The following is a 24989-nucleotide window of genomic DNA, read 5'->3' on the forward strand; positions in this document are numbered from 1 at the left end:
CATTTAACCGTGGCTAGACTCTATACTATATCAATGCTGTACTTACAATGTGGCGCCACCGATGTACATGCTGCCCTCGAACGGGCCAAACTCCTCCTCGGGCAGCAAATCGAGCATCTGGTAATCGGTGTTTATCATGAAGCGCACATGATATTGGTTGTAGTCTATCCATATTTTATGCCATTCGCCGCCATTTAGCCTGAGAACAATTAGAACGAATCGATATATCATTGGGCTTGGCAGCAATTCAAGACTAGCAATATTACCCGGCTTTGCCAGGACGAAACAATTGTCCCCCCTAATTCTCTTGTTAATGGTTATATGGTTGGTAAAGCGGCGATCAGTCAGTCAGTCAGTCAGTTATATATATTGTATATAATGGAGATCTGTTCGACAGTCGTCATATTGAGGCTGTGTGCACATCATCAATCAGTCAGTCAATCACTCAATCAGTCAATTAGTCCATCAGTCAGTTTCATATATATAACATGAAATTTGTTCAACAGACTTAATTTAACTATAAGGCTCATGCGCTCGAGGCAGTCAGTCAGTCAATCAATCAATCACTCAGTCAATTTTATTTATATATATAGTTCGACAGAGTTAATTTAGCTTTAAGGCTCATGCTATTGAGTCCGTACGCCCATCATCAATCAGTCAGTCAATCAATCAGTCAATTTTATATATTCAAAGTGGAGATTTGTTCGACGGACTTAGTTTAGCCTTAAAGCTCATGCGGTTGAGGCTGTCAGTTGATTATTAGTTAGCCAGTCCGTCAGTCAGTCAATCAATCAATCGATTAGTCAGTCAGTCAGGACAGTTTTATATATAGAAAACAGAGAGATATGTTTGACAGACTCACCTGCGATGCGAGTTAATCACCAGCTCCCGTGTGGTGCCCGTACTGAGGGTGAAATTGAACGTCAGCTGATAGTCTCCCGTGAGGGCCACCATGAAGGAGGGATAATGGGCACGGATTGGCGGCTGGAATAGCAGAATGGCCTTCTCGCCCGTGGTGCGGAACGAGAAGGCAATATCGCCCTTGCGCCAGCCGGGCACCTCAATGTACGACTGCGATGTGGTAAAGGTGACCACATACTTTTGGGTATCTGTGTGAAGCAATTTTAGTTAGTTGTTTGCTGTGGGGTCTTGTCGCCAACTCACTTGTCTCGACGCATTCCAGGGGGCCGAGCGTGATGCGACCCTGGGCCTCATCGTCGAGGTCCTTCTGCTGTAGGAAGTACATGTTGGTGATGCCCAAACTGTGCGGTTCCTGGTAGTAGCCCTCGTCCGAATTCCATTTGTTCTCCTTCACATCACAGTTGCATGATTGATTCGGGTCCACGCACGTCTTGTTCACGGAGCACGGGCAGGCGCCTCTGACGGACAAAAAGAGTTGAAAGATATTTTAGAAAAATACAAAAAAACAGCCCCACGCATACATTTGCATGTATTTGAGACGCCGCTGTCGACAGAGCTGCCGGCAATTTGACGAGTCGGATTCGATTTCTTTTGGCAATTCAATGTTCGGCATTTTTGTGAGTGGGCGTATTGTGTGCTGGGGCGCGTTTGTCGCATGCTAATTGCTTGAAGCGCAGCTCAGCTTTTGTGTGTTTTGCCTTTAATTTGATAAAGTAACCGCACAGCTGCAGCTATTGTTTACCTCCATAAAAACTATACATAGTCTAGCTATAAGCCAAAACATTGCTCGACTTTGTTGGTGGCCGGTTTGTGCGGTTTGCAATGCATGTGCCACATCCGTCTCCGCTTTGGCTGCTTGCACAGGCAGGACGACGGACCACAGCTAACAAACAAACAAACGATGCTGTCAAATTTTGAATGAGTAAAGACCAAACTACGATCCAATGATGGATGGCTCAATGGGCTGCCTGCCCGCAAACGCACAACAGTCCTGTGCCAACAGCAACAAAAAAAAATAAGAGAGGAACTGCGAGCTAACTCGTTTTTTGTATACCCTGTACGCAATGAGAAGGTCTTGAAGCAAGGGTATATGCGTGTGTGTCAAAGCTTGCAATAAGCTAAAAAGATGCTTTCACGAGCTTGAGAAATATATTTAAACTCGGGCAGGAATGGAATATTCTTGTATGCCAGATGCCAAATGAGCTTTTTCTTTCTTTTCTACCTGAACAATACTTTCTTTTGTCTTTTTAAATAAGCAGCGATGGACTTTAAAGCAGAGAAATTAGAGGAGCTTATAGACAGAGAGGCCATATTTGGTATTGGGGCTATCATGCGGCATATTCAGATCTCAAGAGGCAAAGTCCTGAGCTTTAGGACACACACATACTTAAATGCCATTTGTTAGCTCTGACAGTTTCAGAAGGTTAGGAAAAGAAACACATGAGTTATTTAAAACTATTTTTTATTAGGAGAATCTTGGAAAGAAAAAATCCCCTGTTTACAGGACAACTGCTAGTCGAGCAAGCTACAGTTTGCCTTTATTTTTTGCTGTTGCTTTGCCCAGACTTATGGCCCGACTGTATAAACACACACTCTCCCTCACACACTCTCCCATACACTAACAAATTTTGGTTTGGAATTGTGCTAAAACGCATTTTGATATTTCAGACTGTAGCCAAGCAGAAAGCCATTCGTTCAAAGCAGTTGCACAAAAAAAAAATGGAGTAGAAGAAATAAAAAACAAGTTAAAAGAATCGAGTGCTATTTAGGCGCCAGAATTGATTTAGTAAAAGCGGAAATTAGTTACACAGACCGAAACGAACCGAGGATGATAAAAAAGAAGCCCAACTGGCAGCAGCTGTTGCCTACTTTGCAGCGCATGATGTATTGTCAAAGTGCTAGAGGAGAGCCATGCCCCGAGCCCCTTGCCCGCCCGCTAATACCCTTTCAACTCTGCTGGAGCTTTGCAAAGAAATTAGGCGTAAAGACTAAATTTGTGCACAGAGTCATTCATTTTAAAAAGGCCGCCCATAAGAAAAATTACCCAGCAAAAGTTGAAAAAGAGTTGTTCGACAATATGGCAACACGCACACACACCAACACACACGCACACACATGGCCCCACACAGATGGGGCTACAGATGAGCGAGGCTCAGTCATAAACCTTATTAGCGCTGAGCCGGAAACATATTTACCCGACATAAATACAACTCAGCCTTTTATGCCCACGCACACACACACATACATCTGCAACTGTGTGTATCTGTATTTGTGTGTGTGTGTGTGTGTTTATGCTTTGCTCTTGTTTTCGCACTTTTGCAATTTTGTATTTTCATATGTTTTACTTTGGTATTTGCCATAAATATTTTCGTGCCTCGATATATATATATAGAACTTCCATTGAGTTGGGCATACAAGTTTCGTGCTCCGTGTTGCTTTTCAATAAAAAAATATATATGTTTTAATGTGAGCTAATAGCTGTTTAGCTTTTAAGTGAATTCCGTTGATAACTTTTTCAATTATTAATAATCTTTATTAAGTCTATATTCTTACACTCCAGCATAATGCTAGGGACAAGGGGGTGCCAAATGTTTCTAGTTTTACTTTGAGGTAAACCTGACTTTGCTTCAAAAGTTATGCTAAAGATATTAGTATCTGAATCATCAATCTATCTATATCTGTTTTGGGCTAAAGAATCAGCCTTAAGGCCAAAAGCTGGACAGCTTCAATTTAAACTCAAGCTTCCATTGGGGTTGAAATTAAGCATCAAAACTAATTCTAGATTAACTGCTGGAAAATGCTGGCCAATGTTTGTAGGAAAAGCATTAATAATATTAATAGTATTCTTTTCAAACGTTTGAGTGCCAAGCCGCAGGTCGCCAGTTCAAATTCAGCAGCAATTTTAAATGTTGATTTGTCTAATTCATTTGTTGTTATTCACAAGAAATAGCGAGAATAATAAATTAATAGAGAAAAGAAATGAAAGCCGAAAAGTTGATTGAAGAGTGCAATAGGTTACGTATCTGTAGGCTGAACAAAGTGCTTGGATCGAATCCCCGGGCAAATCCCCGGGAAATTAAAATTAGAAAATAAATGTTACTTTATTGGAAAAAATAGGGTTTTGAGAGGGTTTCCATATGCCCGAACTTGCATTTGCGATTTAAATAAACTATCGGATTTCGTCTTTGCACTTTCATATTTTCAATATAACACATTTCATCCAAGCAACGCCAGAAGATATCCTCCGATTAATATATATATATATATATAAACTATATTAAATATTTAATATTTTTGTTAACTCAATTTGAGCCTGCATTATATATGTATCATAGGGCCAGTAAATGTATTAGAAAAACACTTACAAAAAGTTAAAAAAAAGTTATGAAATAATCTTTTTTGTTTAACTTAGAATTTGTCAACTCTATTTCTATAGAACTAGCCTGAGCATTTCCATAAAGGCCTTCATTAAAAGAATGAGCAAAATATTTGCTAAGCGCCTGAAAGGGTAGCTTTAATTCGACCAATAAAAATTAAAGCTGCTGGGCTGGCTGCGGCTTATGCAACATTCGGTTGGGCTTTCGGCGTCATAAAATGTTATGCTCCAATGAATAGAAACAAATGCCGCACGCACACACACACACACGTAACTTAGCCAATGGGTTGTGCAGGAGGCGGGACTGGGCTGGGGGCGGGACAGTCGGTTGCGTGCGCTAAGAAGTAGGCAACAGTTTTGTGCACATGTGAAAAATCAAATTTCAAGAGCTGAACCAACAGCTGCAGCAGGCGGCGGCGGCTACTCGATACTGGCAGGCAGCAGGCCAAGCAGCATGACAAATTACGCAACAGACACACACACACACACACACACACACATATTCACAGAGGCATTCAGTTGACAATTGTGGACATGGCTTGAGAGTTGAACCCGGGCTGCAGTTGTAAGTTGTTGTTGCAGCTGACACAAATGTACGCAAATCGAAGCATTATGAAAGTGAGACAGCTTTGTCTCTCTCTCTGTCTGTCTGTGTGTGTGTGTGTGTACCTCAGATCTGTGTGCTGCCTTCCCGTGTGAATAAATATGTCAGTTAGCATTAAGTGTAGGCCCAGGCGCCTATATTATGCATGTTCGAGCAATTAATTTAAGTTTCGTTTACATTTGAAATGCCAACGAGGGGCTATCCAGGGGCTGCAGTAGGCCTCCTCCAACTATCAACTAACCGACTGCCCAGCTGCCCAACTGCCAGCAGTTTGAAATGAAGGATTTATACTGTTGGATTACCGCACGTACACGCTGAGCGGGCGAGTTGTCCACTGGAGCAGAACGGGCCACACAATGCACTGTGCTAGACCAACAAGTTAAGCAAATAGACTGCAACATTAATTGTGTGGCATGCGGTGCACCGAGGGGAGTGGCAGCCGCCTGTGCACGGGAAGGAGGGGGGGGGGGGGGGGGAGTAGGCACTAGGTGGGGTAGCCAACGATTTGTGCATAGAAATGGACATTGGCCGAGCTGGCACAGTGGCCGAGATAGTAACTATTTTGAGTTAAATTTCAGAGGGACGTAAATTCGATTAGGAATCGAAATAAAATTAAATAAGTAGGATACCAAGTGAAGGTATGAGAGGTTATTGAGGTTAATTATTCTCAAATTTAACGAGGTGCAATATTTGGTGTTTGTGGCCCACTGTGCACACTCTTTATATATAAAGAAATATTCCTTTAGCCAAAAGTCATCGGATATCCCATAAGAGAACGTATTGTTAACAGATATTCAATCGAGAATCAGGAAGTGGGTCAATAAGGCAAAAATTGACCCAATTTGCTTTAAGCCTTAATTCAATATCTCTGTCTAAAATATGTTCTCTGCTTTTGGCCACTGTCCAAGTAGTTTGTAAATATTATACAAATAATAATAGGTATATCGAAATAAGCTTTTCGACTTTTTGGCCCACTGTGCATGTATTTGTAAGAATATGTAGAAGATAGATGCATTGGGTTTCTATTTTGGCGAAGGCAAAGATCTCGAGGCTGATTTATTATATTCAATAATTTGCCTTTTCCGCCCATTGCGCAACTATTTTCAAATATGAGCTAAATACTAAAATAAATGCTAAATGCCCATCAGCAAAAGTTCATACAATTTTTTTGGTTTTTTTTTTACCAATTATTGCCCTTTTTGCCCACTGTGCAAGAATTTTGAATATGTGTACTTGATAATAATGATAATGGTATTTTTTTGTTTGATTAAGGGAAAGATGACTGATTTACTTATTTTGTTCAATAATTAAACAAACGGCATTTCATCAGCACATCTTCATAGTTGAACAACGTCAATTATTGCTTGCAATATTTTAGTATTTTGCCCCACTGTGCACTGCGTAAATTGGTGGCACGTAAATCAAAAATGCCACGCACTGACAGCTGAGTAGCTAAAATCGCTTACCTCTTGACATTGCCGAGAAAGTCGACAGTGAGATTCTTGGCCGACGATGTAAACCAAGTGGCCGAATGCAGCTCCAGCTGGGCGCGATAGCAATCATATTTGATGTACTGTGTGCAGTAGAGCGAGTGCGAGATCAGCTCCTGCAGCATGTGCGGTGAGAACTCTCGGTAGCGAATGTTGAAGCTGAAATCGGTTTCGCGGGCGGAACGCACATCCACCTGGCTGGGCAGATTGTGCTCGACAATGGTCTTGGTGGCGTTCTCCAGGCTCTGAAAGTCACACTTGACGTGCGCGGGCGGAAAGACGCCGTTGCCATCGATGTCAATCAGATAGACATCGGACTTGGTGAAGCCCAGCAGGGCCAGCTCCTCGCAGGTCTTGCGATATTTGGTAAAATGGCAATTCTTGCCAATGTAGCCCGTGTGCTTGCAGTCGCAGGTGACGCGATCGTCCTTCACAAAGCATTTGCCGCCATGCTCACATGTATTTGGCCGCTTGCACGGATCTATGTAGTTGCAATTGTCCAGCGCCACCTCGCCCACAACGCGCTCCGTTTTGACCACATGCCGCGGCTCAATCAGATGCCCATTGATCTCGATATCGCGAATGCAGCCCACCAGCCCCATTGCCGCCGACTTCAGGCTGCTGCCAATGATCAGCTTGTCCCCGATGTTAAAGGTTAGCCCAAACATCTGGCTGAGCGTATGGCGATAGTCGACCGTAAATCGTATTTCGCCCTGCTTATAGTCCAGCTCGACGCTGTGCCAGGAGGTGGCGCGATTGATTTTAATGGTCGTCGAGTGGGTCACATTGTTGTTCACATCGGGCACCAGATCGAAGCTCAGCTTGTCTGAGCTTAAGCGTATCTGTGTGAGAGGGGGTTGTCGGTTGCCCATTGGCGGCAGCCATTTTGTAATTTCCGTTAGTTTTACATTTCCGGCGCAACGTTATCGACAGCCGTGCGTTTCGTTTCGGTTAGTTGTTGTTGCAGTTGTCAGCGACGGATGTTGCACGTTGTCCAGGTGCAAGACCCGGCATTAGCGTGTCGCCAAATATTAGTTTTGTCATCGCAATCGCAAACGCAGCACATGTTAAATACACAGAGAAAAAAAAACCCCTGTTAGCATTTGGACTTCAAACTGGAAAATAAATCAAAATTGCCAAAATGCCCACAAAATACACACGTACATAACACACACTCCAACACACGCACACACACACACACACGCACTCATGCACACTCCCGCACACATATTTCAATTTGGGAAATGCCTTTGTGCATTAGCGGCGCTTAAATCATATTACGCATACGCCGCATAGTCGCACAGAATGCATCAAAGCGGCATCAAACCAAATGCGGGCCTGTTAAATTGTTAGCCAACAACAAAATCAGTCAAATGGGGGCGTGAAGGGGGCTGCTAGTGCCATTTATGACACGCCCAATTCCCATTAGAATTAATATAACGCACGCTTTAGCTAACCCTCACTGCCTGCCCGCCACGCCCCGCTGTTTATATGAATAGAGCCGTATAATTGTGCATAATTTATGTGTATATTGCTTTATTTAAGCCCTGGCATTAAGAGTTTCAGCCATGTTTATAACTCTTCTAATTGCATTTTTGTAATTTCCGTTCAAATGGGTCAATTTGTGTTTTATCTGTGCATCGCATACGCTTCATCAATGTGCATATGTGTGTGTGTGTGTGAAATTAGAATTTTTTGTATTACCTTATTTAATTTTGAAGTATTTAAATGTAACGCTGTTCTGAAGTGTAGAACGTAAAACGTATTTGCTGAATTTGGAGAATTTTTACATTCAAAAACCTTTTGTTTTGTTCGATTCTTTCTATAGAGATAAATGATAGAGTATGATAGAGTTTAGCTAGTAAATGCCCGGGCTAGTCAACATATCTTTATAAATAACAAAGTTTTTCATGTAAAAATCTTAATTTTCAATCGATTCTTACTATAGGGATTGTATGATATAGTATTGCAAACTTGATAAGATTAGCTTCACATATGAAAAGTATAGTTCAGTCAAAATATCTTGATAAACAACACTTGTTCATACAACTCTGGCTATATGGTAAGCTATAGTAATCCGATGTTAAACAGCTTTTGGCTATTTGCAAGGAGCATAGGAAAACTATTGGTAGGCTGACTTGAAGACTAGAAAACTTTTGCATTTATAAACTGCATTTTCGAGCGACCTTTATGGCAGCTATATCTTCTAGTTGTCCAATATATGCTGCCTCTTCTAACATATCTTCAAAATACATTCAAGGCGAAGTAAATCCGCAAGACTTTTTAATCGTTGCCTTCATTTTCTTTCTAGGTTAATTATTTCTATTATCATTATTATTCGAAACTCCTTGCAATGCGAACTACTGGATCTATTGTACCTGTACTCTACTCCTTGTATTAGTGATATTTTTCGAACCAAATGCTTGCTTATATCGCCTGTCTAAGAGCCTCAATTTTGACATACTGAGACTGAGTCTTAATAGCGAGCTTGTCTCAATCTAATATAAAGCGCACAGTTTCCTAGAATGTGCTCAGGCATCTCAAACTCCTTTAGACAGGGTCTGCAAACTGTGCCTTCCACAATGCTTGGCTCTTATTATTGCTTGCAGAGCATCTGCAATGCCTTGTAAGAAAGCCTGACGATCCGAACAGAGTTTTTTTTGCTCATTTGCCCAAATTCAGCTGTTTATTTTCTTCCCATCAGACCAAGTAGTCATTTTCTGTGTCTAACCCACCGAGCTGTTTCCCAAAATGTCTCACTCACTTATCGAGTTGCAGATGAAAACCTCTTTTATTTGATGTCACGTAACGTGTCAGTATTTGTTTGCCCATATCCCAGAGTAATACGACAGCTTTCATGCGTTGTTCAAAAAATAGTGCAAAAGAAGGGAAGAATCGAATTAAATTTAACTTGTTTGTGTGCTCATATTGAAGACGTACGACCGACCCTCATGTGCGTGTTGCCCGGAATTGCACATATTCGTATTCGGTATTTATTTGCTTTTATTTACCCGCTGCTTATTGTGAATTGCGCTTTTGCGCTGTGCTGCTGTCGCGCTTATGCAAACTGCCAAACACTAAAATTTTATTGCATATTTCATTAGACTTTTGGCAGCGTGTTATATTTTAAAGCAAATACCATACACAGCCACTCGCACATACACTGACAATATTTCAAATGGTTTTTGTAGCATGTGGAAAACGGTTACAAGAGGGTAGATTGTTTCGAGGGTAAATGTAGGTAACAGATTAAAGAGAGAGCTTACATCGAGCCTATAAAGAATATATATATTTTCTTGATCGGGAGAATGAGCTGAGACTATTCTGTCATGTTTCCTTGTCTGTACGTCTGTGTGTACGGATCGAACTCGGGAAATAGAAGTGCTACAGACTTGAAAATTGGAAGTTTAAATTCTCCTATACGACAAGCAAGGCAAGTCTCACTTAATTTTCGTAATATTAATAAAAATCGATAAGAGTTAGATATCTAAAACCTTGTATATGGGTTATCGTATTGTATCTAAAGAAGATAAGGTATACTTTAACTCTTTGATACCTCCCACATGCTCCTAAAGATCTATTTTTTAATGATGGAATTCGGCGCTTTGGCATGTACACACTTTTAATGCCACTTTTAAGCAGATCAAGTGATATAAAGATCGGACTATAAGCACCGAAGTTAATCATGTGGGCATTTTCCCTGCATCATCTGGAAGAAAGGGAAGAAGAAGGACAGTAGGGCAGACGTCTGTGTTTGTTTTTGTGTATAGAAAGAAGCTATAATGTTTTCAATGGCAGCTAGTTGCAGAGCATCTGCTAGTCGAGCACGCTCCACTAGAGCACACTCGCTTGTCTCCTCGTTGTTGTTGCTGTTGCTTTTGCTATTTGACTATTTCGACCATTTGCTGCGCGACTGTCAATAAATTCGATTTTCGATTTGTGATTCACGATTTGCGATTTGTGCGGGCGCAAAGTTTTTATACTATAGGCCCAGCTGTCCCGCTGTCAATTATAAGAGCTGACATTTTGTGTTGCCTACTTTTTGGGGAGGAGTAGGGCGACAGCAGAGAATTTATTAGTTTGCTAAACGCTGCACAAATCGCAGGTGGTAATTTTGTGGCCAGTTCGACAAACAGTAAATAAATAAATAAATAAATAAAATGCGCAGATGATGCGTTTTTCACAAACGAAATATAGATAAGAAAAATGTTGTTGGATTTTCGTTGAAACAAATAGTTAAAACACAAAATTTTGCAATTGCAATTTGTGCCTCAAAAATATATATGTATATATATTATTAACACTTTCTGTTCATATGTGCAATCAATATCGTATTAATTTTGCGACCACACATAAATCGTTCGGCAATTTCAATAAGCCAAAAAGCCAAATGGAAAATTAAACGGCTTTCAAGCATAAATATTCATTGCTATTACAACATTTAACGAGATGGCCGGCAATTTGTTTTTCCACAAGCTTCGAATACCCTTCCCTCCTCCACACACACACACACACTTCGGCCCCTGCCCCTATCTGGCCGTGAGGCATTTCTATTGACATTTGAGTTTATTTTCGGGGGACTTTGCAATCAAAAGCAAGAAAGTCAACAATAAAATGCAAATAAATATTGCAGATGCACACACACACGTATGCATTTGTATTGTGTGTGTGTGTGTGCTTGTGTTTTGTGTATATATTTATTCCCTTAGTGAATTTCCAAAATGTCAAGTAACCAAATAAACGTTCGAGGCCAGGACGTTTGTTTGTTTAAATATAGATAAATGCCACTGACATTTAAACAAACACACACACACACACACGCACACTTCAGTTGCATAATCAAGCATATCCATGTGTACATGTGTGTGTGTGTGGCAAGTAGCTCTGAGCTGCTAGAGTGGGCTTTTCGGGCGTACGTTGCACGTTGCACATTGAGTGGCATTAAGCTGCCGAGGCCAGTTTCTGTGGCCAGCAATAAAGCACTTTTCAATGCAACGCATTCGTTGGCTTTGCGCAATTTCGATTGCGCAATCGTTATAAATGCATCATATTTTTATTCAAATTGTTGCGTCAAAGTCATAAATCTATTCACAGCAAGGAAACAGAAGAGCTGAAGTGACAGGCAGGGTGAGGGAGAGACAGGGAGAGAGAGTCAAAGAGAAGCAAAGAGACGCATAGATCAATTGCTGAAGTAGTTTTTCTGTAAAGCTACTTATATATGCTGACAATATTTATAAGAGTAGAAACTACTAGTTCAATTTGTTGGTTCGTTCATTCAATTGTTCATTTTCGAGTCGTGAACCCATATTGTTCACTAGTTCAATTATTCAGTCGGTCATAACTGGTTTAGTCGATCATGAACGATTCCGTTTCTGAACGAGGTGGTTGAAGGAGGAATCAGAGGAAATCACTGAACAAGTTCATTAGGTCAGTAGTTCATTTATGTGAGCCGTTTAATCGAACTTAGTCTCAACGAAACATCACAACTCAATAATGAAACATTTATGAAAGCTGCAACAATTTATTAGAAGGATTAAATAAATATGCTGCAAAATGACTGTGATCTCAAATGCTTGATATTCGAGCTAGGGAATATCACTTTGGGCTGTTCACGAGCTTAGATAATATCTACAGAAAGCAGAAGCGAGCGAGGGAGAGGGAAAGATAGTTAGAGAGAACCTTCTTAGAAATTGTGAGTGATTAGATTTTAGGTTCAGCTTAAGTCATAATTTATAGCCCATAACCAATATAAATTGTTAATTAAATTTCAAATTAAAAAGCGAGACTCTTTTGCTAAAGCAGAGAAAATGGCCTTGGCTATGCATGTTGTAATTCCAAGCCAGTTAAAGCGTCGAAAGTGGGATAAGTGGGATAGATAGAGCTGGGAGGTGTTCGTATATTGTATTTAAAAGCTGAAAAAATAAAATGTAAAGCAACTTTTTTTCTCTAGCCCGGCTAATTTTGCATATGATTCCCTTGGCAAAAGACATCTGATGCTTTTAATTTTCACATTTGATGCTTTTCTCTGAGGAGAAACTGTTTTGGGGAATGTTGTTGCAGAAATTTTGCATGCTTAGCTCGTTCACACACACACACACACACACACACACACACAGACACACAGACACACCCGACGTATGTACATTTGATTTGCATTCCGCTTGGCCCCAAAACATCGTTTGCTAAGTCGTCTTAAGCTCACGCTGCACATTGCTGTCGCTGTCGACGTAGACGTCAACATCAACTTGGTCCAGTTCACACACACACACACACCCAAGCTTACACACAGACACACACACTGATGTGTGCATTTCATAAGCTGGCGAATATATGCTTGAATGCTTCAGCGCACACTTACCTCCCAGAAGCCATTTCCGGCGCTGGTCGTGACGTCACTGTAGGCCAGCACTGCGCCGGGTCGGCTGCTGCGGAAATCGAATTTAATATTAAATTCTTGGGCGTGATTTATGGGCCACCAAATGTGTGATGTCGCAAAGGGATAGGTGATGGGTATGACATTCACTTCGTTCTCAAAGAATTCAGCCTCCAGGACACCTGAAACGAGCGAATGTTAACTCTCAAATACGAGGCTAAAAATGCAAAAAACCAAAAAAAAAAAAAACACTAGAAAAAAATCACATTTTCGGTAAGCCGAAAATTAAATACCCTTGCAGACAGATCGTAGATTTTTTTACTAAGACACGGAAAGTGATTTTATCTATCCGAAGTTGCTTCGAGTTAAAAGTTGAAAATTCACGGCATAACGAAATTCTAACAAAAAGTCACGCCAGTTGCCACCTCGTTCTATTCTAGATAATTGCAGCTGTATTTGAACCAGCGACTTCACTTTTTTGCAGTCCGGCGCTAAGATGTGTCAGTTCATCAACTTTAAGCATATCAAAAGCTGCTTAAATTTCCATCACTTGTCTATTTTACGAATTGAACCAGCGATTTCCCGCTTGCTGGTTCGTCGCTTAGACAGTCAGTCAAGATAAGCTCTTTTGTATGTAAAGAAAGTAGTCTGATGTTCATGGCATACATTCATGTTCTAAAAGCAGGCCTACAAGCCCGTTCGAGCTCAGAATTCCAATTTATTTTTAACTAAGAACTTTGCATATCACGTAAGAAAAAAGCTGTATCTTCTGTAAGGGTATCAACAGACATGTCGCAGACAAATCAAAACAGTTTTTTTTGGTGTGCAGTTTGTCTGAACTTAAATATTACATGTCTCACATAGATCCCCTGCAATCCTGCCCTCAGCTGCGCGCTGACAATACTTACCATGATAGTGCACCTTGGGATTGCCGCGCTGCAGCTCGTACAGTATGGAAATGTCATTGTAGTAGACATACTTGAGACTGCCCACGAAATTGTTGTGCGAGATGAGGCCCTTCTTCTTGTTCAGCTCGGGTCCGCCGCCAAAATAGATTTCCGGATCGAACAACAGATTGCCACTAGCCGTCGCCGGCAGCTCCAGAATCTTCTGCTGATGATCGAGTATAATTCGCACCGTGCGCTGCTCGTGCAATATGGTCAGATTATGCCAGTAGCCGCGTGTGAGGTCATCCGTTAGCACCGTGGACATGACATTGTCGCCAAAGTCCATTTCTACGTGAATCGATTGATTCTTAATGGCGGCGGCAATATACTGATGCTTCAGCGATTCGCCGCTGGCATAAAACAGCGCCGAGTCATCGAAATTGGTGCGAAAAACAAGGCTGATGCGTATCGTCGAGGAGTGCACCCGATCCTTCCAGTCGTAGATGCGATACGAAACGTAGCTGGCGCCGCGCAGCGTGATAATTGTGGCAGCTAGAAGTGGGAGAAGGGGTTTTATTAGAAAGGGAAGAGAACTAGGCTGCAGAGAATACGGAAATTTTATTACAATTAAATTGAGATGATTTGTTTTTGCCCGACCTGTAGATACCCCGTAGGCTGCCAGGGCTGAGCTTGGAGAGTAAAGCTAAGAATTAAGTGCGAGAAAAATGTCTTTCTTTTTTCTTTCTTTCTTTCTTTTATTGTCCCAGTTATCCGATCTGGAGATAACCCGCAAGTTGCAAAGGCTGAGCTGATTAGCTTAAAGATTAAACTGATGTGTGAAAGATTGAGAGAAATGTGTTTCTAGACACTTTAGATAATATATCTATTCACTTATTCATATTATTCATATACTATATATAATATTCTTTTATATATATATATCCTTCCCACACAAATCAAGCAACCTTTTTCCGGCGCAAATAAATTGCTTTCGGCAAAAAACCCTTTAAAACTTTTGCACTCTCTCACTTAGTTCAGCTGTTGGCATATTTGCAGCTGGGCTGCCATTTGGCGTGCTCGCAGCTTACCGCAAAATCCAAGCAAATTTAAGCAACTTTTCGGTGACATTTCTTTTTTTATTTTTTTGGATTTTTCGGCATTGTTCTTGCTGCATTATCTGCATGACACACACACGCACACACACACACATACACACACAAAAAAATGTCGAGTGGCGGCACGGAAATAGATTATATTGTTTGGACCATGACTGTGCTGGCCTCTAGGCGTTTATGCGCGGTTCTGCTCCTCCGCCTGCAGCCAGACCACCTCGCCGCGTCGCCCCGCATCGCTCTTCAGTTTCGCGGCGAGTGCGAAAGTGCAAATCGTGTAGTGTGCTTTTATACCCTGCACTCATTGAAAATGGGCAGAAAGGGTATAAGGGTTAGGAGAGAGCTTTGACCCCATAGATAAAATATATTCATCAGGACGAGCCACAGTTTTGTCATGTATGAGTCATGTATGTCATGTATGTCATGTATGTCATGTATGTCATGTGTGTCACGTATGTCATGTATGTCATGTGTGTCACGTATGTCATGTATGTCATGTATGTCATGTATGTCATGTATGTCATGTATGTCATGTATGTCATGTATGTCATGTATGTCATGTATGTCATGTATGTCATGTATGTCATGTATGTCATGTATGTCATGTATGTTACGTATGCTATGCATGTTATGCTATGTTGTGTATGTATAGAAGGAAGCTGAAATGTTTGTAACGGCAGCTGAGTACAGGGTATCTCGTAGTCGGACACACTACCTTCTAGGGCTCTCCGTTTTTTTTGGGGTCGTTCGCACCGCTGTGTGACAGCAAAATGCTGTCCGCTTATCTGACACATATTCGCGCACACGCCCACGCCCACACACACACACACACGCCCACACACACACACACAAACACACATGAGAGGCGGGCAAACCCAGTCGATAACGCAATGCAGGCATACTTTATAATTTTTATGGTGGGAGTTTGCCGGAAATGTGTGCGCAGTGGCGCAGAAAAGTATGCTACAGCTTTTGAAATCTCAGTGGACACTTTTCGAGGCCACAGGAGACGACGCCGCTGCCACCATGATTGCTAAAGCAGTCCACATTTGACTACCTCAATACACTTCCTGGGCTTGCCGCCTTTGGTGCCAAACTCCCGGCAGACCTCGAGCAGGCGCAAGCCTCTCAGCACCCGACCGAAAATAACCCGCTCAAGCGGCGTCACCGCCAACGTCTTAAAGCTAATCGTGTAGAGCAGCAGGCCGTGGGGGAATCGCTGGCGATGGCTCCAGGAGTACGATAGAACGCCCTTCAGCTGCCTGGCATCCAGCGGTGATGGATGATCGTGATGATCCTTGAGGGCGTCGCGTGATTGCGGCAACAGCTCGCCCTCCATCCACAGATCTGGAAAGATGCGCGGAAATTTGTGCGCCTCGACATTGTTGTCGATGGCCAGGCGCACAAATTCCCGCACCACCTCCGGACTGACCTCTGTGTAGAGCTGAATGCAGATGCGGCCCAGATGCTGGCCCCGACGCAGTGCCAGATCAAAGTAAATGACCGGACGCAGCAGCTCCTTCGGCGAGTGCACGGGCCGCTGGGGCAGTGGCTCGGGCATATATGATCTATATTTGCGCACCAAATCGTCGGTGGGATCGGACATCGTGACGGAGAGTGCTCTACACCAGGGATTATGCGAGTCCACCTTAGATTTGGCGCGCAACAGCCGGCAGCCCAGCCGATGATTCTCACGGCTTATCACCGCGGCCTTCTCCACAATTCGGAGGTGACTTTGGCGCGGTAATTGCAAGCTGCTGTTGTAGCAGTCAACGCGACCCTGCACACGCTGGATCTCGTTCATGCGACGCAGCAGCAACAAGTTCTCGCGCAAAATATCCTGCTTGATCTCCAGGTCCTTGTTCATGTTCTTGAAGTCCAACTGGTTTGTGCGAGTTCCTGGTGCCAGTCGCGTATTCAGCACCGACTTGATGTCTTTCAACTTACTGCGATCCAGTTTCCGCCGGTGCAGATCGATTAGGCTATCGTAGACCCTAACCCGTCTGGTCTCAGCCGCCTGGTTGCTGCTGCCACCGTGCACGACGCCCACCAGATGCTTGAATTCACCGTAGGTGGGCCGTCGAACTTCGGGCAGATTGTCCCTTACTTGCTTGCCGTGCCGGAGCAGATCACTGGCCAATTGATGGGCACGCATCCGATTTCTACGGGCCGTGGGCGCCCTCGAAGCGAACTCCGAATAGGTTATCGGGCGGAAGATTAATGTACTCATCCTTACAATTTGCGATATCAATTCAATTGGAAAGCAACAACACAAAAAGCTAAATGAACACAATTACGAATTGCTACAAAATGTTGACGCACAACTTTGGCCAACTTTGACCTGGCCACCCCCACCCGAGCTTGTGCATGCCGCAAAAATCTCTTGGACTGACATTTGCTCTACGGATTTTCATGCCAGAGTTGCCCAGCTCAGTAGCTGAAATTGAGTTGTCAACATGCATTTAAAGGGTATATCTTAAACAGAAATTGATACAGTCTCCGTGGTCTGTATAATAACGACATTTATATACCCTGCACTCAATCGAGATGTGTGAAGGGCAGTATACTGGATTTGAGGGAGGCAACTGCGACCTGATTAAGTATATATTTATATATATACATATATGCTTGCCAAGTATTTACAGTCGATTCGAGCAAGTCTTCTCTTCTTGCTCCTCTGCCTCTCCCAGCGTCTGTCCATATGCATTATATTCGAATCTATCAAGCGAAAATGAATTTTCCCAAGTGTCAAGTTGGGGCTAAAAGAAGAACAGCTGCTGCACAGTCTACTAAGCATAAGTCTTCTAAAGTCGTAGCTAGTTACAGGGTATTTGCCAGTCGAGCCCTGCACATGCAGCTGTTAATCAGCTTTAAGCTCGTTACAGGCATTATTTCACAGTCTGCATTTTTGGCCGCTCTGCCAGCTGCCGAGCCCGACTGTCAGCCGGCTGACAGCTGAACCAAAGTTGAGTTGAATGGCGACCACGTTTGACAGCCGGGCCGGGCCTGTGATGCCATACGGCTTATGCGGGACGTTGCCAAAAACCAGAGTACACTCGAAAGAAAAAAAAGTTAACAAAAATCTGGCAGTCTCTTGCAGAGAACTTCATGGCTGGGCTAATGATTTTCACGCTGTTCGCTGAGAGAGGGAGGGGGAGGGGGCAGACAGTTGTCGGTTGTCATTTTAGTTATTGCATTGCAGGAACCGTAACGTCTGCTTTTGATTATGTCGCACATTCATGTTTCTACCTACGAGGCAGCTGGGGTTCACGCTTTTAATGGCCCGACACACTGTTTCCGGTGCAGCAGCAAGTACAACCGAAATGTTGACAACTGCAACATGCAACTAACGACAACCGGGCCTGGGCCCAGGTTCATGCTCGCAGACAACATCTGTGCAATTTGCTAGCACTTGCCAGCCCTCCATCTGCCTTGCCTCTCTGCTTGTAATTGTGATCAACTGTAAATGCTCGACAAACTCGCACGTCACGACGCCATTTGTCCTTGACAGACGCCATTTAGAGAGCGCATTTCCAAAATGGCTGCCGAATGCCGTTAGTCCGTGCCAGCAATTGTGCATTTTCCAGCTGTCCATTGCTTCAATTCGCGTTTTCATTAGTTTTTACTCTTTTTTGCAACTCTACTCTGTTTAACAAAAATGAGACTGAGCATATGCGCTTGCCAGCTCGAGATTAACCTTTGGGCTTACAAAGTAAGCAGAGCTTTTGCACAACATACACAGTTTGAGAGTCAGCCATGCCTTGCAATTACAGTTTGAGAGTCCTCAATACTCTGTTTTCCGCTGCTATTTGTCTGTGAACAGAGTGTGCCGCAGACTTTTGAAACTTTTCCGATTATTTTTTGTATACATTCGCATGAATTTCCATATTTTTGTTCTTTTTCTTGCTTTTGTTGTTGTTCTACAATGTTTGCATGCAAATTTGAACTAAAATTTCAGACCGCAGCCGAGCAGCTTTTCTGTGATACCCTCTATATCCTTAGCTGTTAATTGGTGCGAGTTAAATTAAAGCACACTCTGGAATATCTTTCAGTTAGTTGTGAGTATAAAGCTAGTTATTAAAATTTGGTTTCATAAGGATTGTGTATTATCTATTCATTGATGAGAGGCTAAGTTTAGGGTTCGCATCCTTGCATAAAATTAGTCTATCTATCAAACAAAAAGCGAAGAGCAGTCAACCCTGATTAGGTAAACCTGCTCAGTAAATAATGCACTTCCTGAATATACAAACAAAAAGTAAACTCGTAAAACTGCGGCGCTTCATTCAGGAAATGTTCATGAAATAACAGTGCAACAATTTGAATTCGTTTAGCTTAAATATATAGAGTATTTAAATAACTGCCCGGGCTCAACCTGTATAAGGTCTAGCAAAAAAAATGTAACATAAACGAGCTGCTCAATTTTTAATGGCGTTGGCATTTTTAATGGGCTCGCGTGACTTAATTGGAATTATGGCTGCACGGAATTGGCTTTGTGTCATTAACTAAATGCCTGCCAAACTGGCGAGTGACAGCGCATAGGAAGAGGGGAGGAGTGGCAGTTTAGAGTGTGACAAAGGCCAGTTGGTATATTTGAAGCTCAACAAACTAATTTTGCGCACATTTTGCCCGGCAGTCAAAAAGTCAAACACTATTTTGCATAATTTATGGTCAGGTCATTAGCGTGTTTAGAACTCCTGCGGGCTGTCGCTTCTCGGGCAGTTCACCGGGCGGTGGGGGGTGGAGCTGGCGGTTAACCGCAAGCAAACAAACATAGTTTATAATTAAAACAAAATGGCGCCGGCCTGGCCCCTATGCTCCATGCTGCCACAGTGTCTGGCCACAGCCAGCCACATGCTCACTCAGAGAAAAAGCCTGTGCAAAATTTATTTCTCGTTGCAGATATTCGTCAATTGCATAAAATACTCAAAGATGAAGCAAAAACTTCGCATTGAATTTCGCATTGAACTTCGCATTTCTATTCAGTTTCTTTAGTAAGAATCATATTTGCTTTGATTTAAGAAGCTTTTGATGGGAGCTCTCGCTCCAAAGAACACATCAATTGAGCACCAATCTTGCCATTTTTCTAAATATATTTTCGAGAATTCGAATTTGGGTGGAGCTTAGCTTAAAAGTCTACATCGATTCTATGGTAATAATAACTCCTTCAGTAGAATAATTCAAAAATAGAAACCAAAGTTTTCATTAAGTTTGAAAAACTCAGTGTCAATCGAAGGTTTGAACCAGAAACAGAGCTTCTCGTTCGAACTTTTCTTAAATTTTTAGTTGTAGTTAGTTTTTCTCAGAGTGCCTGAGTTTCTACTTTGCATTTATCTAAACGTATTTTCTGGCAGCCGATTAGTTCGTATCCTAATTATGGAAATCTAAGCTGTTTGATAAACAAAAATGTCTATTGAAGGTTTGAACCAGAAACAGGGCTCACAGTGCAAACTAATTGTAGATACTTTAGCTTAAATTACTTTTTCTCAGAGTGTCTGAGCTTGTACTTACTGTAAATGTCACAGTGCTCGCCCTCGTAGTGGGTGCCAAAGCAATCGCAGGAGATGCCCGCGTAGTGGTTGATGCAGCGGGAGCCGACAAAGCACAAATTGTGCCGCGAATCGCACATGTCCGAGCAGCCCTCGTTGACGTTTTCGTGCTTGGTGGCCACCAGTGGGGCGATTGGCAGCAGATCGGAGGCCGCCTTGCCAGAGCTCAGCACCACATTCCGAATGCAGCCGACAAACGATTCGGTGATATATTTGACGCCATGCAGCTTCTCCTCGGACGAGAGGCCTGTGTATTTGAAAATTGGCATTAGAAGCGGGTTTGAGTTGGGTTTGAGTCGGGTTTGGGTTTTGGTGGAGGGCTTAATAGTTGGTCAACATTTGGAAACACACACATACACACACACACACACAAAGAGATCCGAAAAAAGATTAATTAACAAAAGCGTTATATTTGCAAGCGGATTTAAGTTCGTCTGGCCAAAATGTATATGTTGTGAAAACATTTTGTTTACAGCTCGAAAGTTCTGATAGGTTCGCACAGGCGGCTTTAAATATTGTTTAATTAAAAAAGTTGTCTACGGCCAAATGAGGCCATGTTTTTACAGTATTTATGTTTAGTCTATTGCACAATGGGCAATATTTAGAGTTTAAGTGGCAAAACCCGATTTTCAAATATTCTAGATATAAAACTGCAAGCTAACATATACAGATTATGTTACTTTGCTGTTATGCTAATATAACTCAATCATGTAAAGTTAACAGCTGTTAAAAATAGCTCATTTGCAGAAAAATCTCTTCTGTTGAGCTGCAGTCATTTTATTTAGGATGATTTGACTTAAATCGAATAAAATCCGAAGTAAAGGATTCCTGAATATTCTCTCACAGATGAATATCAATATATATCAGATTTATTCTCCCAAAACTCTCGTGAATGCCCCTAGTGCATGGGCTTAAACTCGTTAGCAAACTGTTTAGATTTAATTTCATGGAAATTGTTTCACAATTTTAAGCCCTAAATCTGCTTAAGAACCTATTTGTTTATGTATTTAAATTAAACTCAACTCAAACTTTTTTCTATTTATCTAATCGATATTATATAATTGATATTTCTTTTGTGAAACATTTCTTGTCTAAACATTTTCAATTGTTAAAGCTCAGACTACGTTGCGTTGTCACCCTCCCCCCCTCCCCTTTAATCCTCTTCACCCCTCTCTTGTCATAGACTGCAATCAATGGCGCATTGTATGTGCACTTCATGAGTTCGTCATGCGTTTTTCCGTGCGGCTGTTCAGCTTTTGGGAACGTCAAATAATTAAATTTTCGCATGGCATACAAAAGCAGCTTTCAAAGTCACACACACACACACACACAGCACCTGCAAAATGCACACTAAATTCAATAGCAAATGAGCATGTGCAGCTGTATGTGTGCGAGTGTGCGTGTGTGCCTGTGTGTGCCAAATTCGATTTGCAATTTTCATTTTTCTGTTATCGATTCGCCGTATCAAAACTTTTTGTTTGATGCAGAGGGTATTTAAACTATGTTGAAAAAAGTGCTCTGCGATTTGAAGGAGAGTTTGTGATTCAATAAATTATATATATTGCCAATCTGCATTAGAAGTAGAGTCTTTATAGCCACAACCTAAGTCTCTAGAAATGTAAAGCCAACTTTATCGAGCCTAGCGTTGATCTGGATTCTTATTTCAGGCAGGTAATATAGATAGGATATGGCTACTATATTAAATAGCTCTCATCTTGGGCGAACATTAAGTTCTTGTCTGAAGATCTCGTGATCGAACTCCGTATTTACTTGTTTTACCATTCATCGCACATTTGAGCAAAATCTCATTAGCATCGAACTACTATATCATATCTACTATATCATATCAGATCTATGTGAACAACCGGTTGAAATGATAAAGTTTTCTTTCTTTAGATAACGAAAGTCTAGAAGTATGTCTATATTATATGGCTTCTATAGAACAAATTAAAATTTCACTTTAATAAATTTCTCGACCACATATCTGCTAGGGTATTAACTCGTTGGCACTTTGACAACTTGTTTGCTCTTGTTTTTATTTTTTATTTTTTAACTTTTATGTAGCGATTGTTTGTTGCACTTGCCGCAAATTCGTTGCATATATTCAGGCGCCGGCTTTAAGAGGTGGCAAACATATAGTGCGAGGGATTTGCAGGCAAACACACACACACACACACACACACTCACACACACACACACCTTTACGCACACAATTGATTTGGCACTCACCTCCGACCAGGACCACCGATGGCAGATTCGTGGAGACGCCGTAGTTGTACTCGTGATTCAGACCTTTCAGATAGACCTCCTCCTGACTATTGTCGACGCGTGCAATTAATCTTGCCCCATGGACATCGATGCGCACCTGTGCAACAGCCGCGACAGCACACAAAAGAGAGCGAGATTGAGAGAGGAAGAGAGAGAGAGAGAGAGAGAGAGAGAGAGAGAGCGAAAAGAGAGAGAAAGGAAGAGATGTAGACATATATATATGGAGTGGGAGTTGGGTGTGAAAGATATGGAGCATAAAACCAATAAACCAGCTAGCTGGCTGGCTGGTTGCTCATGCTGCTCCTGCTGCTGCTTGTGGGCGTGGCAATTGCCCGCGCGCACACTCACACACACAAACACAGACAAATGATAAAAATTTATGAATTTATGCGTTTTGGCCCAGAGTTGAAGTTGCAAGCGCTGGGCGATAAATTGTTGTTGCTGCCCGTATTGTTATACCCAGAACCCGTGGGTTAAAGGGGTATTATGCGGTGATATATATGTGTTCTTGAACAATAATAAAAGATCAGGCGATCTAGCCGTGTTGATCTTGGACTCTTTGGGAGCTGGAGAGGTGTCATTTTAAACGTAGCTTCTCCCATTGCCCGGGGTGAACAAATTTACTTTAAAGTCTGGTAACTTGTTTCGTTTCAATCAATAAAAATCTATATGGAAATCCTATTCTTTTAAGCATATCTCGGAGCTAGAGATAACAGTTTTGGTCTCGGTAAGCTCTAAGGTAGTGTAGACAGATCCAAACATTTAAGTCCCACTCCTGTTCCTCCAATCATTCTAAGAAAAAACAACTTGCTGCCTATACACACTTAACGGCTATATTTACAGCCCGATCGGACTATAAGCACCGAAGCTTAACACGAACCCTTTTTCCAAAGCAAAAGGGAGTTTTTTTATGTGTAGATAGAAGCTTGACTGATTCTAAGGACAGCTTCTGCAGGGCATCTGCTAGTCGAGCACTCCCCACTTGCGCACTCCTGTTGTTCTTGTTGTTGTTTGTGGCGCATGAAAAATCTACGAAAATGAATTGCAACTGCTGTGCGCACATTGCAGGGATCAGCTGAAATTCATTAGGAATTTGCGTGTTATTTATGAGCGAGTGTGTGTGTGTGTGCCAGCATCTGCATGGGTGTGATTAGTAGTGGATATGTTTGTTTTAAATATGAAAACACGCAACGATCTAAATGGCTACTGCTGCTGCTGATGATGATGATGCCGGTTATTGATGATGATGCTGTTGCTCGACCATGCTCGGTCCTTAACATTCACTGGCCCGTCCGTATGTAGGTGAGTTAGCAAAGTTGAGCGTTCATAAATCAACTAGCTTGCTTTGTTATAAAACTTTGATAAAGCGTTTTACACCAACAGAACAGGCAGCAACAAGAACAACAACACAAGTATTGCAATCTTGCTAATTGCTAAATGAAGGTATGTGCATGTGTTAATAAAAAGAATATATCCAGGCGACTAGCCCAAATACCCTAATTGAGTGTAGGGGCGTCAATAAACAATTTAACTTGTGCTGTTTAATAAGAGACATTTTTTATGTGAAGCCCTGTGCTGCCAAAGCCTTGCGTCATTTCTGGCACCTCGAGCTGTTAGAGTTGGCGACTCGATCGAGCAGTCGACTTAATCGAACAAATAAGCTCGATTGTGCTCGAGCTAATCGTACATACATGTTTTGTCTAAGATTAACATAGCAACTAGCATTAAGGCTTTAACACTTTGCAGACTCGAGCTGCTCGAACATGTTGCAGTTTGAATATGTCGAACATGTTGCAGACTCGAGATGCTCGTACATGTTGCAGGCTCGAGCTGCTTGAACAATGTGCAGATTCGTATAGGTTAAACATGTTGCTTATTCGAATACGTCGAACATGTTACAGAATTGAACGGTTCGAACATGTTGCAGACTCGAGCAGCTTGAACTTCGTTTGTATGAAAAAATTTGCTTTGAAAGTTCGAGTCGGTTATCGCTTAAATCGATTAAGTATGCGAGATTGAGGCAAGTGAATTAATGGAGGTGGGGCTTCACTTTAAACCCTCTTCTCAATATGCAGAGTTGTTGTTAAGGAATACTCTTTGGTAATATCGCATCTTCTTGATTTCTAGGCGGGCTGTAATACAGCAAGGAACTCTACAGTCTTGTCGACGGATCGAACTCTATATTAGTCCCAGTAACAGGCATAGCCTGACAAACTAGAAGGCACAGCTAATATGTCCGCTAGAGCACAAATTACAACTGCAGCAATTACAATACCAACGTCGAGCTGTTGAAACTTCAAGTGGGAGAAGGGAACAACTTAAAAACAAGGCAATTCTCAACAGTTGCAGCCAAAGTCAAAGGAAAAGGCAAAGGCAAAGGCTGAAACTTAAATTGGAAACTGCAGCTGGAGC

General features: G+C 42.1%; 1 protein-coding gene across 3 annotated transcripts in view; it reads right to left on the bottom strand.

Annotated features, from left to right (window-relative positions):
- LOC115766919 overlaps positions 1-24989 on the bottom strand; it is a 96092-nt gene that overhangs the window by 46945 nt on the left and 24158 nt on the right. For all 3 annotated transcript variants that reach the window (XM_030711002.1, XM_030711000.1, XM_030711001.1), the window contains exons 5-12: positions 22539-22674; positions 20272-20556; positions 13673-14203; positions 12750-12946; positions 6368-7233; positions 1165-1379; positions 863-1109; positions 47-199 (exon numbers count right to left, since the gene is read on the bottom strand). In XM_030711002.1, the coding sequence (XP_030566862.1) occupies positions 47-199; positions 863-1109; positions 1165-1379; positions 6368-7233; positions 12750-12946; positions 13673-14203; positions 20272-20556; positions 22539-22674 (2630 nt within the window). The remainder of the gene's footprint in view (positions 1-46; positions 200-862; positions 1110-1164; positions 1380-6367; positions 7234-12749; positions 12947-13672; positions 14204-20271; positions 20557-22538; positions 22675-24989) is intronic.

The sequence above is a fragment of the Drosophila novamexicana genome, unplaced genomic scaffold, assembly GCF_003285875.2.
Source record: "Drosophila novamexicana strain 15010-1031.04,08,12 unplaced genomic scaffold, DnovRS2.1 tig00001292-arrow-arrow-pilon, whole genome shotgun sequence".
In the NCBI taxonomy this organism is placed as follows: domain Eukaryota; kingdom Metazoa; phylum Arthropoda; class Insecta; order Diptera; family Drosophilidae; genus Drosophila; species Drosophila novamexicana.